Genomic DNA, 19,651 nt, shown 5'->3' with positions numbered 1-19,651 from the left:
TTCCAAAGTATGTAAGATTCACCTCCCTTTTTTTTAATACTAAAAAATTTTACACACACACACACATGTATATATATATATATATAAAAGTACCCCCCCCCCCCCCCGAAAGTCGGGTCTAGCTACGCCTCTGACTATTGCTGAACTAATTTGGACGATGAAATCAGTGTGCAGCAACTATTCAATGGATTTAGCGCAAGATATTTGTGATGTTTTTAAAAAGATGTTTCCTAATAACTTTCCTGAGCATTTCTCACTTTCACCTAATAAAGTGCGATATTTAATTACAGATGGACTTGCTCCTTATTTTCAGGAATGTATGTTAAAAGAAGCATGTTTATCCTATTATACTTTGAGCTTTGATGAAACTACCAATATCAAAGACAAAAAAGATCTGTAACTAATAATAAAATATTGGTCTGAAAGCCAATGTTGCATCACAACAAGGCATCTCAAAACTTTCTTCTTGGGCAAGGCAGTTGGTGAAATTTTGATTGAGAAGCTATGTGAAGCACTTACCAAGAGTAATTTATCCATGAATAAATGTCTCATGCTTGCCTCAGATGGTCCTTATGTTAATAAAAAGGTTTTTAGGTTGTTTGACACTATTATCCTTGAGACATGAGAAAAAAATCTAATAAATATTGGTACTTGCAGTGTTCATACAATGAATAATGCAAATGTCAAAGCATTGCAGTATTTAGGTGAAGAAGCATCTGAACTTCTTCTTAGTACTTATAGCTATTTTGATGGTTGGCCTTCCCGTTGGGAGGACTTCGAAGAAGTGCAAGCTCAACTAAATCCACCTCATCACAAGTTCCTGAAACACACAAGTACCTGTTGGCTTACCCTTGTACCTGCAACAAACAGACTACTGGAACAGTGGGATGCTCTTCAGTATTATTTTTTTAAACATGTGCCTTTAAAAAATAATTCAGCTATGCAATTCAGATCATATAAAGCTGTTGCAAATGTTTTAAAAAGACCTTCTATAAAAGCTGAGCTGCATTTTATCATTTCATTTGGTGATTTGTTTATGCAGTTCACAAAACGCTTTCAATGCCAAGTGCCTGTGATACATAAATTGTACCAAGAAATAGAGACCATTGTTCAGACTTTTATGGCTCGGGTTATAAAAGCCTGTTATAAAGAAAGTTGATTTTTCAAACGTAGACACGGATGAGTTGTTTGCAGTTGGTAACAGAGTACCTCTTGAAGATCTCGTTGTTAGTGGGGAGGTGACAGATGAACTGTCAAAACTCAAAGAAAATAAAAAGGTTACGTTTTTAAGAGCTGCTCAAAAGCGTTGTGTGACTGCATGCAAGTGTGTACTAGAAAAAAGTTGCATAGCATACAGGTTACTGAAAAGTTTTAAATTTTAGGATCCAAAAGAGAGAAGTAAATCTAGAAGCTGTAAGGATTTGATAAAGGTTAGGTTGCCAAAATCATGCCCTTTAATGTTCCACTCGATAGGTTGCAAGATGAATGGAAACCTCTGCAGCTGGAAAAAGATGATGAAGCTTCTGAAAACAAAACCATTAATAACTAATAACTACTGGCAGCAGCACATTTCAAAAAAAGACTCAACTTCCAACGATCTAAAGTTCCCTAATGTTTCTAAGGTGATAAAAGATTCACTTGCATTATCACATGGTAATGCTGACATTGACATTCCATTTCAAATCACCTTTTTGGTGAAAATAAGACAGCAACGACCGAAAGATTTTTAAACAGCATACAGTTAAAGAAAGGTTAAATAGAGTTTACACTGATAGTTTTTTGAAAATGTCTTAAAATTTTTATTTTGCTACTTCTAGCCTTATAATATTGATTTTCAAAATTGTCAAGAAATCTTTACAAAAAGTATAAGGTAAAAGTTTTTTGAGTTATTAACAAATTGCTTTTGGTCACCTTTTAGTTACTTTTTTGTCACCTTTTAGTCACCTTTGTTTTCAAATTTGTCACCTTTCTCGCTTTTTTCAAAGGCCATCAGCAGTCCTCGGCCTATTAACCTCTTTGTATCTTTTTTAAATTCCAAAAACCAGCCTATATGAAGTCCTCAGCAATAATTTACCTCTGTGCCGAATTTGGAAGATATCCGGCTAAAACTGTGGATTTGTATAAGGACACACACACACACCCACAAACATACATCCATTTTTATATATATATAGATGCATGTAAGGAAAGCCTTGACCACATCCCTCCCCTTTGAAAGATAAATTCCGAATGTGCTATTGTGCCTTACTATGATTATTTTGCAATTTATTTGCTTTATTGGTACCCCTGTTCTTTGACCGCCTGGAGCGACTTCTATTAAACCGAATTAAGTTATCGGTTATAGTTGAACCGAATTACTTAAAGATTCGACGTAAATCAAGGAATAGTATAAAGAAAATTTATATATTGCAAATTGGTTTCATAAAGATTATAGAACATTAAATTAATTTTCTGTTGCAAGGATGAAATAGATGTGGTTTTAATAGAAGTAGTCTAATGCTGAAACATTCGAAGATTGTACGTCAATATTGAATGCAATATTATTACCTTACTCATGTTTGTATTTTCTCTGCAATTAACGGGAAAAACACTGATAAAAAAATACACGAAACCTTACTGTTATGGATTTTATAATTAAACAATATTTAAAAATTATAATTAAACGGTAGCAATCAAATTAAGTAGCACCATGAGTAGCATCAATGGACTCCTGGGACTTTGTAGGTCGCAGTTTAAGAAATGATGTACAGCATCATTTCTTATATCTATACGGCTTCCTCGTCGAACATGCTTTAGCGCTCATCGCTAAACGGCATTGACGGACATCGTTCAGGATACATTTTGTGTTGATTGCATTTAAAATAGCTCCTGGTGGTTATATGTTGATAACCGTTTTCATTTGCTTTGACCATGGTTCGCAAATTTAACAATTAAAGTTAATCTTTGAAGAAACTTCATCTAGGGCAGTTTTTTACGGGCTTTTCATTTAGACTAAATTCATAACTACACAAAAATTCGTTCGTGCAGAAAAGAGCAATTTTATGACTCAAAATATAAAATTAGACCTCTTTGGGTCTTTTTAAAATTCCAAAAACCTGCTTGTATGAATTCCTGAGCAACAATTTACCTTTGTGCCAAATTTGGAAGAAATCCAACAAAAACTGTGGATTTGTATTAGGAACATACACACATACCCACAAACATACATCCATTTTTATATATATAGATTAAATTAAATTTCTGTTGCAAGGATGAAATAGATGTGGTTTTAATAGAAGTAGTCTAATGCTGAAACATTCGAAGATTGTACGTCAATATTGAATGCAATATTACTACCTTACTTATGTTCGTATTTTCTCTGCTATTAACGGGAAAAACACTATTCAAAAATTACACGCAACCCTTACTGTTGTGGATTTTATAGTTAAACAATATTTAAAAATTATAATTTAACGGTAGCATTCAAATCAAGTAGCACCAATGGACCCCTGGGGCTTCGTAGGTTGCAGTTTAAGAAACGATGTACAGCTTTGTCGCCAAACATGCTTTAACGCTCTCGCTAAATAGCATTGACGGCAATCGTTCAGGATACATTTTGTGTTGATTGCATTTAAAATAGCTCCTGGTGGTTAGATGTTGACAACCGTTTTCATTTGCTTTGAACTAAGGTTCACAAATTTAACGATTAAAGTTAATCTTTGAAAAAACTTCATCCCCAAGGCAGTTTTTTACTGGCTTTTCATTTAGACTAAATTTATAACTATACAAAAATTCGTTCGTGCAGAAAAGAATAATTTTATGACTCAAAATGTGAAATTCGACCTCTTTGGGTCGTTTTAAAATTCCAAAAACCCGCCTATATGAATTCCTGAGCAACAATTTACCTTTGTGCCAAATTTGGAAGAAATCCAACGAAAACTGTGGATTTGTATAAGGAACATACACACATGCCCACAAACATACATCCATTTATATATATATATAGATTAAATTAAATTTCTGTTGCAAGGAAGAAATAGATGTGGTTTTAATAGAAGTAGTCTAATGCTGAAACATTCGAAGATTGTACGTCAATATTGAATGCAATATTACTACCTTACTTATGTTCGTATTTTCTCTGCTATTAATGGGAAAAACACTATTCAAAAATTACACGCAACCCTTACTGTTGTGGATTTTATAGTGAAACAATATTTAAAAATTATAATTTAACGGTAGCATTCAAATTAAGTAGCACCAATGGACCCCTGGGGCTTCGTAGGTCGCAGTTTAAGAAACGATGTACAGCTTTGTCGCCAAACATGCTTTAACGCTCTCGCTAAATAGCATTGACGGCAATTGTTCAGGATACATTTTGTGTTGATTGCATTTAAAATAGCTCCTGGTGGTTAGATGTTGACAACCATTTTCATTTGCTTTGAACTAAGGTTCACAAAATTTAATGATTAAAGTTAATCTTTGAAAAAACTTCATCCCCAAGGCAGTTTTTTACTGGCTTTTCATTTAGACTAAATTTATAACTACAAAAATTCGTTCGTGCAGAAAAGAGTAATTTTATGACTCAAAATAAGAAATTCGTCCTCTTTGGGTCGTTTTAAAATTCCGAAAACCCGCCTATATGAATTCCTGAGCAACAATTTTCCTTTGTGCCAAATTTGGAAGAAATCCAACGAAAACTGTGGATTTGTATAAGGAACATACACACATACCCACAAACATACATCCATTTATATATATATAGATTTTTTGTGCAGCTTTTAAGAATTTCCATGCCAGCCCTAACCATTGCAATTTCCATATGATAAGTATTTAAAATGATTTTGTGCATAATAATGTGAGAATAAAACATGACATAACATGTAAAAAAGGGGCAGTTATTTTAAATAAAGAAAACTTACATGCTGAATTATGTGAATGTCTTGCAATTTTTTGTGCTCCATTACATTCTGATTTACCAAGGTTAGAGCCTAATTGAACATTCTTATGTATACTTATTTCTGTCTATAAAGTAACTGGTACGTAGACCTTTTGCAAAGCCTAATAAGTTAATTGTGCAATGAACATTGAAAGCACTTTTTATAGGTGTTTCATTGATGTACCAAATAAAATAAACTTGTGATTCAATCCTTCTTAAGGGAAAGATTTTATGAAGTTATCGATTGTTTCTCAAACAGTCATAGTATTGTGAGGAGACAGGTGCATTGTTTACAGAATTTCTCACTTAATGATATGGTTTTTAATTTCGGAATATTTTTTTCTTATATATAAGCACTAATAAAATGTTTTTACCCTGAATGTAGATTGCCAGCTTTGCGATCATTAACCCCATCAATTACAGAAGAACTATTCTTTTCGGGCCTTATAGGAAGTGTTCAGATTGACAGCATAATTCCATACATATTAAATATGGATTCCAGTGAATATACCCCAGAAATGGGTTTGTACTATTATTTTTAGTTTTTGAAATCTTTTAAATTTATATAATTGAGAAATATTTCATACAGTTTGATTACACAATCTGGTTAAGAAACGTCGTTACTATTTGTTATAATTCTTACTATATAGGACTGCACAAAGGGCCCTAACTTGACTAGAGAGACAAGCTTAAGTTTTGGAGATTTAATAGCTTTGGAACTTTTTTATGTTTAAATTAAAATTACTCTTTGTGTAACAAACTTATGAAAATATTTCATTTAATGCATGCATTTAAATTAAAATTGACACTTCATGATTGATTTTTAATAATAATTTTTCCCTATCTAATGTTGACTGTTACCGTGTTTGTAATAAGTAAAGTGCTACTTTATTAATAATAGACAATTGCTTAATGTCAACGTAAAAGACAGGGAGGCTTTCATCATTGTACTATTTTCTTGTACACTGGTAGACAAAATTAAGAGATTGAAGGCATTTTCCCAAATATCTCGGGAAATACTGGGATAGAAATAAATGGAAAATTTGGTATGGATATAACTTATAGTATGACAGTAATGTGTGCAAAGCAAAAACTGAAGTGCCATTCATTGGCAAGAGTTATTGGCAACAGTCCAATATGAACTGAACTTCACAATGAAAGATGGCAATGAAAGTGAGGTTTGTACGATTGTTTTTCCACTACTAGAATGGTGTGTAGTCACCTCTGACAAGTACAACGAATATGCATGCCATTAATAAGGAGAGTTAAGGTGTGCTTCTGGAAGACCCCCCCCCCTCCACCTCTTCCACCAGAGCAGTTTTTAACTCCAGAATGGTTCTGGGTGGGGGTTGACGTATCGCAATAGCCCTCCCAAGAGCATCCCAAGCATGTTTAATGGGGATAGGATCAAGAGATTTGTCTGGCCAATCCGTTCGGTGAATATCTTCACTTTCCAGATACTCCTCAACCCAAACAGCCCTATGTGGTCGGGCAATGTCGTCCATAAAAACAAATTCAGGGCAAACAGCACCCATGAAAAAACGCATATAGGGTTGTAGGATCTCTTGCCTGTACCTCTGGACATTAAAGGCACAAGTGTCAAACAAATAGAGTGGTGTGCGGATATCTTTTATGATCTCTGCCCAAACCATCATTCCTCCACCAGCAGAATGGTCCCTTTACTGGGATGGTATCGGGTCCCTGGTTCCTATCCATATTAATATTCATCAAGAATCAGGTTGTAGACTGAATCTGAACTCATCTGTGATAAGATCATTTACTCATTGGATCTGTGTCCAGTGTTGGTGCTGTCTGCACCATTGTACACCCTCTCTTTTGTGGGAGGGAGAGAGTGGGATGGAAACGGCAGGCTTCCTGGCATACAATCTTCTTTCACCAAGACTCCTGACAACTTTTTTCTTGAAAATAATGTTCCTGTGGCAGATGCAAGGTCCCTACACACTTGTGTTACTGCAGACGTTCTCTGGCGCTTGGCTGTATGTAAGAAATTCTGGTCTTTATTGGGCATTGTTGCTATCAGACGACCTTCTCCTGGTCTTCTGGACACCGTCCCACTGTTTTTAAACTGACTCCACAAATTCAAAACATTGCTTGGAGTTACCCTCAACTCCCTAGCTGAGGTAACCAATTCCTCTAGCAACCTGAGTTGGGGACTGTTCTGCCTCATTCCTACCCACTATTCTCCATCTCATACTTTCGTCTAAATGATGATTTTCACTTACTTCACCTAAAAATCAACAAAAAAACAGCAAGATTATTCAAGAAATAATACAAATGGCAACTGTGTTGTAGAGAGGAATGAGCTGAGCAGCTGCCTGCAGACTTTTATACCTTCGCTGCTTTAGCAAAGCGCACAAGAATACATAAATTCATCTCAGCAACACCAGCACCATTGTGCAATTAAAAGGCAAAAAACTGTCCAGGTTTTATGTGATATTTTCGGAGAAATGTGTGAAAATGCCTTCCATCTCTTAATTTTGTCCACCAATGTATATAAAAGCAATCCAAACAGACAACTATACAGTTTATTAGCTTTCAACTTTAAGTTCATGTGCATGGAACTAAAAAACATATACTTGTGAATTTAAGAGGGGAATATAAAATGTTGTATTTATGCACTCAGTATTATCATTCTATAATCTGGCTTTTCAGAAAATAGGTTTAAAATGTTTATGTGTAGACCTTATCTGATGACTTCTGGTGTCATGAAAATTCTTGTCACATAGGATAATCTCAAATGTGGATGCTTGTGATATATAGTACTGTATATAGTCAAAGTAAATGTGTGTAGTAGCAATTGTAGCAACTAATGCCTCTATAATATGAAGCTGGTATAATAATGTTTAGGGAATTCAGTATTGAAAATTCAGTTTCAATGTTAAATTCCATATTGAGCATTCCAAAAAACAAAACACAGCTGATTTAAATGTCCCCCCCCCCCTCCGATACTGAAAAAATGGCCCTTAAAACTTTAATTTTTGTTTTGTTACTAATACAGTAAATTTGCACCACCTTTATAATCAATCTGTAATATGACACATACTGTAGAGCCATTTAACAGATCAAAATCCAATGAAGTTAAAATTAGATTAGCTATTAAAGTTTACATTTTTAAATTGCCGATTTGAGAGCACAAATAACATATTCGGCTAGCCCAATAACTAAAAAATGGTACCTTACACAGAAAGAAAAAAATCATCCCCGGAAATGTTATATAGCCAGCAAGAGTCATTTTCATGTATTTCACGATGTTAGAACGGCGGCCAATCAAATGAAAAGAGAATTTTGTCATTGCATGACACAAGACAAGTATGTGCATAAAATAGTGAAATGCGTCACACTTATAGAATTACCATGTGTGACTATGCAAGATAACTATGGGAATTTACAAAATGCCAAAAATTATGAAATAGTGTTATAAGTTAAAATGAACATTAAAAGTTCATAATATAATTTGAAGTTGCTAACATGTTACTTTTATCAAATATTTCCCTCTATTAATGTAATCCCTCACTTAACTTCATTTTTCTTGTCTGTAAAACTATTCTTTACAACTATACTGAAGAAAATATTTACAATGATTTTATGCAGGCCATCTGTTTTTTGCTTATGATTCATTTCAAAATTTCACTTTCAAGAGACATTTCTGACCTTTTCATATGCTTTGTAAATCAGCTAATCCTTTATCAATATCTACTAGTGAACTTATATTAAATTTATTTAAAAATATATAGCGAAGTCAGTGTTGTGGATTTAAGCATTAAGTGACGAGCTTGTTTCCAACAGGGCGTGTAATAAAATTTTTCAAAAGTACACTTTTAAATGGAAAAAGTAGCAGCACATGTCTAACAATGTATTTACAACAAGTAAAAGTTCGAAGCTAAGTTTAATTGTATTGAAAATGCAGTGAAATTCAAGTACTTCTGCAGAAGGAATTGTTAGTAGCAAGTTTTCTGCCAAAAAGGATTAAGTCAAGTTTAACCAATTACAACCTGCTTTGAGATCATGTGATGTTTCTCACATGGAGCATGATTATGTGGATGTATAATTCCAATTCTGAGCTAGACCCTACTTTCCAGACTTGCTGCCATACTGTGTGGGTAGTCCTCATTGTATTCCTAACTAATACCCAACTTTACTTTTAAAAAAGCAACTATAAATTATAGAGATATGGCAATTTTTTGGTGGCTTACCTAAAGCATTTATTAATTACCCTTACAAGTCAATTACTGGTAAAAATATTTTTTTTTTCTGAATAAAAGCTTGATTATATTTTATCTTAAGCACAAAAATTTTCCTAATCTCTTTGGTTTTAAGAAAATAGCATTAAAACAAAAATAAATTCATCACTTGACCGTTCTGTTCAATTACTGGCAGTGATTGCATTTCAGACAAACAGTAATTGATATCTCTTGATTCCAAGCATAAATGGTGAGTTATTAAATGCAATGTCTTATTTACTTAGAACAAATATGAAGGATAAGCATATATTAGTAAATGATTAGCCAAAATTCATCACTCCCTCATAAGTTATATCACTCACTCATTTATAAAAGAATGTGAGGGAGTGCTGAATTTTAACAAAATGGCAATTTACTTTTTTATAATCATCTGAAATGAGATTAGGCTTGGTGAACTTTAGCTTACTTATAACTCAATAGTAATAAGAAATTTGTACTCTATTTACCTGTATTCAGTAGTGACTGATGAGGGGAAAAAAAACTTTCAGTCCACTCATTCAAAATTTCTCTCTTGGAACAGTAGAACTAAAAATTAAGTTACTTTCTTTTGATGCAATGTCCTGTGACGGACACCCAAACATTATCTTTTCATCAACTAGCTTCATGTGCGCTCTAGTAGCAGTTAAAGGAATTTTGATAGGTTAGTGAGGGAGTGACATAAGGTGGTTACATCATGCAATAATGATATTAAAGTTACTAATTTTAATAATAAATCACAAGAACGTCATATTGTAGTCCCTATTTGAACATAAAATCAAATTATCAAAAAGTAAATAATGCATTCATACTTCAATATTGCAGAAGTTATTTTTAAAACTTGAAATCTTGTGTGGAGACAGTATCATTGAGTGGCAAATGATTAATTAGAATTACAGTATTAATTAATTTATAAATATCTAAATTATAAAAACTACCAAAATAACTTTTAAACATCATATTATGCATGCCTGTTAAATTTATTTTTAAAACAATGATTAGCTAATGAGGTACAGGCTTCGGACATTTGGAGAGAATCACCGTTAGAGTTTTTGTCAACGGAACTAAATACGTCAGAATTTAAGAAAAATAGGAAAAAAATCCAAGAGCCCAAGGTCTTGGGGGGGGGGGGGAGCACTATTTGCAATTCCTGGAAAACTTTCTTCTTGTGAATAGTTTATCCTCAGCTACATGTCCCACAAGATTTGGAAGACTATCACTGGGGATCGAATTGGAAAATCATCGTGGCCAGAATTCGAAACATAAAGGCGTTCGGGGAAAATTGATCAGAAATGAACACAAGGGAAAATATTGAATTTATGATGTAAATGCAAGCAAATTATAAAATTTTGACATTGGGATGTTTTTGAACCAACAGGTTTGAGATAGGCGGGTTAGAGATTAATAAGTTTGACTTGATTCATAACTGAAATCTTTTTAAAATGTATAAAAAATCAGATTTCAATACCAAAAAGAAATGATTAAAAAATGTTTAGTCTACAACTTAAAAATGTATTACTACTAAGCAAATAGCAATAAGAACAAAATTTTTGTGCTGATCTAGTGCCATTCAGATAATAAAAGGAGCATTATACAGTTTCTAAGTGAAATAAACATGAATAATAAAGAAATAAGTTAAAATCAAACTACAAAAATACATTCATGCAACCAGCACCAGAAGATCCACAGCCTGCTCTACTCCATGTGTGAAAAATTCACAGCTAATTGGGTCTTAGTGTTACTTTCTATTTAGTAATACAATATTAATACTGATAGTGATGAGGAAAGAAGATATATGCATGAAAGTTCATGTCAACTACCTTCTAAAATTGTCTAAAATTTATGCTGTATTTGCATGAAGGAAAAAATACTGGAATTACCTTTAAATGAAAATAAGTCTTATAGTTTTGTCACAAAAGAGGTTGTCTTTTTTCCTTTTTTATTTCAAAATAACTATATTGTCAGGATTTTCTAACCCTATAATTTAGTGTTATTACCAGCTATAGATTATTGGGGAAAATTATGTTTTCCTAAAATTCAGTAATAAATATTATATAACAAAATCACTTTTTTTCAGAAATGGAAAAAATTGACTTAACGCTATTTGGAAACAAGCTCTTCAAATAATGTGGTAATAACTCGTTGCTGTTTTACGAAGTATTGATGAATTTTTGTCTTTTTTTATTGAGAAGTATAAATTGTTGTTGTACAAAAGCACAACAATGATAGAAATTACATAGATTTTTGCTTGACTGTTTTATGTTTGTGCATTTATATTGCTAAATTTTATCAGCTGATGAAAGGATCTTTACTGTTAATTTTTTAAAGCATTTTCTTGTCTCAATTTTTCAGGTTCTGTTGGAGGACATGTGCCAGGGAGTAATCTTCCACAGTGGTAAGTAATTAATCTATTCTAAAAGAAATTATTTGCTTAGTTTAAAGCATTCTCACTTTTTTAGATTACTAAGCATTAATACCAATACTTTACTATGAGCAGGGTTTATGCTAGTTTTGCTTATCCAAAATTGGTTTTATTACTGGAATAACTTAGGTTAAGTTAGGTATATTTCTAATTTAGTTCTTCCTAAGTGCAGAATTGACAAAATAGAAAAATAATATGTTAAAATTACAAATGAGAAAAATGTTTGAGTTATAAAGTAATAAAACAAAATTGTGAACTTATGTTACACAGCTACATGGAACCAACTTATCATTGCATAAAACTGAGTTTAAAAGTGAATATTATCTGCTTAAAAGGGGATTCTTTTTCTTTGTAAATTTTGTATATGCATTGTAATAAGTTCTAAATTAGTTTGAGAAATTAAAAGCACATAGGGCTCATTCTACAAAAAACGCACTTTTTTAGGTCGAGGGTGGTTAGTTTAAAAAATTCTTCTAATATTTATTTTTGAGCACTTTTTTTATGAGATTTAGAAAAGTATAACAAATTTTGAAAATGATCAATACAAATTAATAAAGTTATAATATTTTTTTCGAAATGTTTTTTTCATTGAATGGAGGGATACTTGTATGCCTCTATTACATGTTCCAACACATTTCTTCCCATGTACTTTTTCATTTGCACTGGTGTAAGAAATTAAGAGAATTTTCAGATTTGGTCAATTATTTCCAGAACTACTGAACCGATTTCAATGAAATTTGGTATGTATATACATTGAAACAATACAAACTAAATAGCCATCTTAAATTTAAAATACACACGCATGGTCAAAAAAAAAAACGCTCGTTATAGTCGGATGGTATAAAACAGCGGTTGTGCAAAATTGAACAAAAAAAAAAAGAAAAAACATGGGTTAATTGGGGATATGATCCCCTGTAACAGACATATACCCTTATGAAAATGGTCTATAGAATTCTATAAAAAAATCTTTACAAATACCTATATAGAATCTTATAGAATTATGGCCCAATTTTCTATAGGTTGTTTTCTAGAGAATTCTATAGTGAAAAATTCTATAGGTTTCTATAAAATTAGTTCTATAGAATTCTATATACTTCTTATAGAATTCTATAGAGTTATTTTTTATAGAATCCTATAGAAATGTCCTATAGAAAGTTGGGCCATAATTCTGTAAAACTCTATACAGGTATTTCTTATAGAGCCTCTATAAATCTTCTTATAGAACTTCTATAGATCTTTTTATAGAGCCTCTACAGATCTTCCTATACAGCCTCTAGATCCTATTAAGAGCTTCATAATACACAATGACAATGCTTTACATAATTAATATACGTTTGACAAAACCAAATTATGCCTAAAAATATTAGGTACAGCAATTTATTACAACGATTACACATCATTGTTAGATAAAGACACTTAATAAAACTGGACAGTGGTACCATTTGGGAGTGCTGATTAAATATTAAAACCCCTATCAGTATAAAAAACAATGTTAACACGTCTAAACTTTCGGTTATTGTTACTTACATATAAATTAATAATGCAAAAATCACTAGTAAATTAATGTCATTACTCAGTCATGAGCTCTATTTATGTAGTAAAATCAAATGCTATTGCCGATGTATAATGAAATTCATTCTGGATTTAAAATTCAAGTTTTGTTTTATAACTACTATTCATAAATTTATTCATTCCCAATTGGCTTAAAATAGAAATATAAATATAACAAAACAACACAAAAATAATCCATACTTTCTAACGAATTCCGCAAGTTTCGGCCATTTTCAGCGCTATGTTGGATCGCACGTGCAATGCAAAATGGATGATTCGCCGTTCGGGGCAGAAAGGGGAAAACAGACAAACAGACTGGCGCATGCGCAAAGAGATTGAGAGAAATATTGCTGGAAGCTCTCACAACAAAATATGGAGATTGCATCTTGGAATTTTGATTATTTTATTTACTAAACAGTGACAAGAAGTTATACGATTTCTCACACACTTAGAATTAATTTCAATGTTTAGAAGTTTTATTATTACTATAACTTAAACATTGTAAATAATAAATAGTTTTTATCTTTTATGATTTTTTTTATTTAATTAAGTTTGATTTTTTTTCTTTGAACTATTACAAAATTCAACAGTATTATTATTAAAGACCATACTAAATCCGCCATTGTAATAAAAAATATGACCTTAACAAATAATTAATTGTTAAAATTATTTATTCTTAAAATTTAATAGATTAATTAGGAATTAAACTATTTCATTTTAGGGATTAAACTTCCTAATTAATTAGGGCTTTTTAGCCTTTCCAAACTAGAAGTATTGTATGAACACTAATGAAAACTATAATTGTAAACAAAATGAACGAATTCTCAACTTTTTACAAAATTCTACAGTAACGGAAGTTTTTTTGATCAAATTCTATAGAATTTATCATCTACAGAAACCTTATGATCAAATTCTATAGCAGTTTCTATAGAACTTTATAGAATAAATTCTCTATAGAAACTTTATTCTCAAGTTCTACATGGATATCTATAGAATTATATAGAAATAATTTCTTTAGGAACTTTCTTATCGACTTCTATATAGTTTTCAATAGAATTCTATTAAGCTATATCAACTATTTTTGTAAGGGTAGGTCTCGCAGTGTGACTCCTTACTTGAAATGAAGCAGTTTATGGGATCCTGGGGCAATTTTTTCCACTTGTTCACCAACGCTATACTCAGGCTGTAGAAGGTCCCCAGAGGGGTATTGCGAGCTGCTATTGCCCTCCCGAGAGCGTGCCAGACAGGCTCGATAGGATTGGAGTCTAGAGATCTGCTTGGCCAATCTGTCCTGTAAATATCCTCCCATTTATAAAATTCATGGGCCAGGAGAACTCTATGTGGTCTTGTGTAAACATCCATTAAAATCAGGGCTAACAGCACTCCTCAAGAGGTGAGTGTAGAGCTCCAAGATCACATCCCTATACCTCACAACTGTAACAGAGCATCTCTCAAAGACATGGAGGGGCGTGCATCCATCCAACATGATGGCTGTCCAAATCGTCAAACCTCCTTATCCATAATGGTCGATTTCGCGGTTATTGGAGGGCAGGTAGTGGCTCCCGGTTCAGCTTAACCGACTATTATTGTCCTACGTTCATTGGATAGAAACAGGAACCCACTACCTACCCTCCAATATGCGCGAAATCGATCATTATGACGGTGGTGGTTTGACGGTCTGAACAGGCATTATGTTGGGTGGCCGCACACCCCTCCATGTCTTTGAGAGAGACTCTTTGATACTCGCGAGGAATAGAGATGCGGTCTTGGAGCCCTATGCTCACCTCTTGAGAGGTACTGTTAGTCCTGGGGTAATTTTAATGGATGTTAACGCAAGGCCACATAGAGCTCTTCTGGTCGACGAATTTCTGGAAGGGGAGGATATTCACTGGAGGGTTTAGCCAAGCAGATCTCTAGACTGCAATCCTATAGAGCATGTCTGAGACGCTCTCGGCAGAGCAACAGCAACTCGCAACATCTCTCCGGGGACCATCCATAGTCTGAGAACAGCATTGTTGAACGAGTGGAAACAATTGCCCCAGGATCCCATAAACTACTTCATTTCAAGTATGGAGCCACACTGCAAGGTCTATAGGTCTGTTTGAGGGGGCCACACCCCCATTAACCCATTTTGTTGTTCAATTTTGCAACCGCTGTTTCATACCATTTAAGTGTAACGAGTGTTATTTGTGATCATGCGTGTGTATTTTAAATCTTGGACAGTTATTTGTTTTGCATTGTTTCAATGTATGTACGTACTAAATTTCCTTAAAATCGGCCCAGTAGCTCTGGAGATAATTGACTATATTTGAAAATTCTCTTAATTTTTTACACCAGTGTATATACTCAATACAAAAAATGCAACAGATTTAATAGTGAAATTTGAATCATTTGATGTTTTTTTAATAGATTTAAAAAATTGTGTTATAAAATAAAAATATATATAGCATTCATAATCTTTTGAATCACTGTCACAGTATTTCTTTATCCTCCGTTCAGGATTTAAGTAATAGATACCTATAGACGGCAATACTTGCAGCTCATTACAGAGGTTTAGAATCGCAAGTTAGCCCTTTTCAACTCTGGGTCTTCATAGTGAAGCTAAACAACTTAGCATGAAAGAATTTCAGCATTATTCTCTTTGAAGTCAAATAGGTCCTTAACTTTGTGTATCCTCCATTCTTGATTAAAAAGGAAAGAATTGCTTGTGTTCAAAAAAAAAAAAGCTATAATTGAATCACTTTTTTTAGTAAATTCTAAATAATATGTTGCATTAACCCTAAATCAACACAATGTGCATAGCAAAACATAAGTATTTGTATCCTCCGTTACAGTACAGATGTAATGGAAGATATACAATCGGAAATTGAGCGTACAACTTTTTTTTTAAAATCCATTTTAAGAAAGATGTGTACATTTTAATCAGTTCAAAACATGTTCCTCATACAAGATGCAAGTTTATTTAAATGAAAAGTTTTAACATAACATTTAAAACATATTTACTATCCATTTCTCTCTGTTCACATCCGAAATTTTAACTACAAAAGAAAGTTACAAAATAACCAATAAAGAATATGACTAACTTTGTGAGAGTAAAAAGGTGCCTAAAAGGAACAATATAAATCAACTATTAAAAAAATTGAAGATTTTTTTTTCATCAATTCCAACTTCAAAAACTTAAATTTTTTGTATAATGACCCATAGAGGAGAAACACTTTACTTTTAGTGCTTGTTATTATCCTTTTGATGTATAAAGATAACATGATAAATTAAAATTATTAAGAACAAAATTTGTTATTGATTTTAATTCAATCTGTTTAAAACAAAAACAATTGCTAAGATACTAAAATATAGTTATTTTGAAGCATGTAAAACCAAGCAGTGAATGTAATGGAACATATATGTGTTGATTTCAGGGGTGGCCTGCTGGGAAGTCACTGTGACCGCCCAAAAATTTCCTTAGTTCAAAAATTTTGTCTTACAATTTGGCAAAATTATCATAATTTGGCAAAATTTGGAACAAAATTCGACAAGTTGAGAATTACCGCCTTCATAAAAACTTAGTTTTACAGAAATCAACCAGGGGCGCCAGGAACTTAAGTGTCAGACAACGAAGCTTTGATTTTCATTCACAAGCAAAATCCTCCCTATGTTTATGGTATCCCAAATCCAAGTTATGTTTTTCTCCTGTGAAATATTTTTTTATATGCAAGACAAATAATGCTTAAATAAACTAAATAATATTAAGCACAAAGACATTCTTGTTTAATTTTTCTTAATGCTGCCAAAAATGTCTTGTTAAATTGCAAGGAAAGATCTAGTTCTAAGTTTTTCTTTTTTCCATTTTGCTTCTGCAGTTGCAAATTGTCAGGTTTTTGCTGTGTTAAAATTCTTGAAAGACTAAAAACTCACTGCAAATACAGAGTTTCTCTTGCAAGACATACATTTATTTGGTGGTGTACTGAAATTTTTAATAATGTGCAAACTTTAAAAGACATTTGTGAGCACAAGTTCTGACCTCAATTATTATTTATCATAAAACTTTTATCATAGTATTTAAGTTTTATGCATTGTTTTGGAAAAAAAATAAACAAAAGCATTACATTTTATTTAAATATCTTATTTTATGTTACAGTTGAGCTAAACAAAAGGTTCCCTAAGGGCTGTTCTCAAATATCTTTTTTTTAATCAAGTATTGATACATACACTTCCTTGCAACAGTTTTATTTATTCACTTCAAATTGCAATAATACATGTATATGCATAATGTATGAAAACTTACTTTTTTTCTATGAGCTTCTTTTTCTTTTCAGATTTTTATGAAGTGTCCTTCCCTATCAAGACATCATGTTCATATTTTACTTGTAAAATCATAATTTTGAACTTAATTTGTTCATACATTATTGCTTCATGGTAGCCAAGCAAGAATACATTGTTCATGCCCAGTTTTCTATATGAAAGTGTATTTTAGTAAGTCATTGTGTGTTTACATTGTACAGTAGCGATGGAGTTGGCTGACTAATTTATACAAATTATGTTAAAGATTGCTGCATAGTATTTGTTACTTTTTTGTTAAAGTTCATTTTTGTTAAATCCGGTGGAAAATGTTTTCTTTTAGTTCATAATTTTATTTGTTGAAGCTTAATTTTTTTTCTAATGACGATAGCAAGTTACATTGTGATAAAAATTTTCTAGTGTTATAAGATAACTCTGTTGCTGAAAGTCGACTTTTTTAATATGTACTCACTTTTACAGTCCTAAGTTTGTACATTTTTGCAACAGGTTTGAAGTGTTAAAACTTACAAAGAGATTTTTTCACTCACTTTAGTACTTAAATCTGGTAATTCAAAATGTAATTGCTTACTATTCTTGTACACATGTTCTTTTCATGACTATGGAAGTAGATGCTGAGCATCAATTGCTTAGTTTTTCTTTTAAATTTTTCATGAATCACAATATTGTTGACTACATTATCTATCCATTATCTCAACTTTTTAGCTCTGAAAATGAGAACATGTGTCTTTCTTTTAGAAATCATTTTTTTAAAGCATCATTGTTAGTAATATAGGTAAATATGAAGTATTTTTTCTGTTAAATTCTTATAGTGAAAAGCACATTCAATATACTAACTGTATATCTGTGATATTATGTGCTACACATATTTTGTTGAAGTATTATTCCTAAGATGTATGTTATGTTACGAATAAAACCATCTTAAACATCAAAGATGTTGCATAAATGTTCATTTATTGTCAAATAACCAAGTTCATTTGTATCTTAAATGTTTTTTTTCTGAGACTAAAACGTATTTATTTGAAGTATTAGTTAATTAATAAATTAAAACATTGTTTTCATACCATTTGCGTGTATATCAACTATCTAACGAATGATTAAACCTTAAGTTTTACTTTTTTTTATGGGAGAAAAAAAATCTCTGTTACTAGTCCTAGAAAATGCCAAAGTTCTTTTAATTTTTTTCCCAAATGGCACTGAATTTAACATTTGTATAGTATAAAAACGAAATTCTTCATCTTTATATGAAAATGTATCCTTTTCTCTGGGAAATCGAAGCAATATTCAATTGTGAAATGATGATAAGTTTTTATATATTTTTTTTATTTTAGGAATTTCCATCATTGTAACAATTTTGTGCAATATCAGATTACGTGCTATACATACAGGTGATTCAAAAGACATCCATCATCTAAGTAGCCTCTGAAAATATAGTTTCAAATAAAACTTTTAAAAAATCCTAGTTTGAAATAAATTAAAATTGCCAAGTATTTGTCATGATATTTTTATTTAGACCCCATACGTACCATTATGTTTCCAGAAAAAAGTAACTAATTGCAATTTTGTGCTATAAAAACCATGCTAATAAGTAAATAAATATTGTATATATAATTGTGTGTCTCTAATTTGTTCTAAAAAATTCATAAAACGATGTTTTAAATTAATTTTTTCAGAGTTTCTAAATTACCCTTGCATTTGCAAATGAGCATACTTGTTGAGGAATTGTATTGAACTCAATGTATCATTGCAACTTCAAAGACACAGAAGCATAAACCAATATTGGACTAGATTTATACCACAAATTTTAATTTATTTTTATTCAGGGTTCGAAAATATCCTATATTTTGATACATATCTGATATTTTCAATTAGCACAAACTGAAGTCTTCAAAATAGTAAATGCATCCTCAAATCACTCTTTATTTTCTTACTTTATAATTAACAGTTGTATGATTCAAAAATAAAAAATATGCATTAGTTGGTGCACAGTCATGAGACATTTTCTTTTTTTCTAAGCTATGTTTAACATTTAACTAGGCACTTTTAATATGCATTAAAATTATTATATTACTAATACTTTTATGAATATAAAATAAAAGTAAAAAAGGAATATTATATTACTTTGTTATATTGATGATGTATTAATGCATCATAAAAATATAGTACATAACTTTTTGGTTATTTTTAATAAATGAACAATATTACTATGATTAATATACTTTTTGAATAAAT

At 31.7% G+C, this 19,651-nt stretch overlaps 1 protein-coding gene across 3 annotated transcripts in view; it reads left to right on the top strand.

Annotated features, from left to right (window-relative positions):
• LOC129219195 (orphan steroid hormone receptor 2-like) overlaps positions 1–18,990 on the top strand; it is a 197,100-nt gene extending 178,110 nt beyond the window's left edge. For 2 of the 3 annotated variants that reach the window (XM_054853524.1, XM_054853521.1), the window contains exons 14-17: positions 5,301–5,437; positions 11,231–11,284; positions 11,506–11,548; positions 17,440–18,990. In XM_054853524.1, the coding sequence (XP_054709499.1) occupies positions 5,301–5,437; positions 11,231–11,280 (187 nt within the window). In that variant the 3' untranslated portion in view covers positions 11,281–11,284; positions 11,506–11,548; positions 17,440–18,990. The remainder of the gene's footprint in view (positions 1–5,300; positions 5,438–11,230; positions 11,285–11,505; positions 11,549–17,439) is intronic. The other variant, XM_054853523.1, reaches the window with a different exon arrangement.
• The last annotated feature ends 661 nt before the right edge of the window (positions 18,991–19,651 follow it).

This window comes from Uloborus diversus, chromosome 3 (assembly GCF_026930045.1).
Source record: "Uloborus diversus isolate 005 chromosome 3, Udiv.v.3.1, whole genome shotgun sequence".
In the NCBI taxonomy this organism is placed as follows: domain Eukaryota; kingdom Metazoa; phylum Arthropoda; class Arachnida; order Araneae; family Uloboridae; genus Uloborus; species Uloborus diversus.
This window is presented reverse-complemented; position numbering and strand designations above follow the sequence as displayed.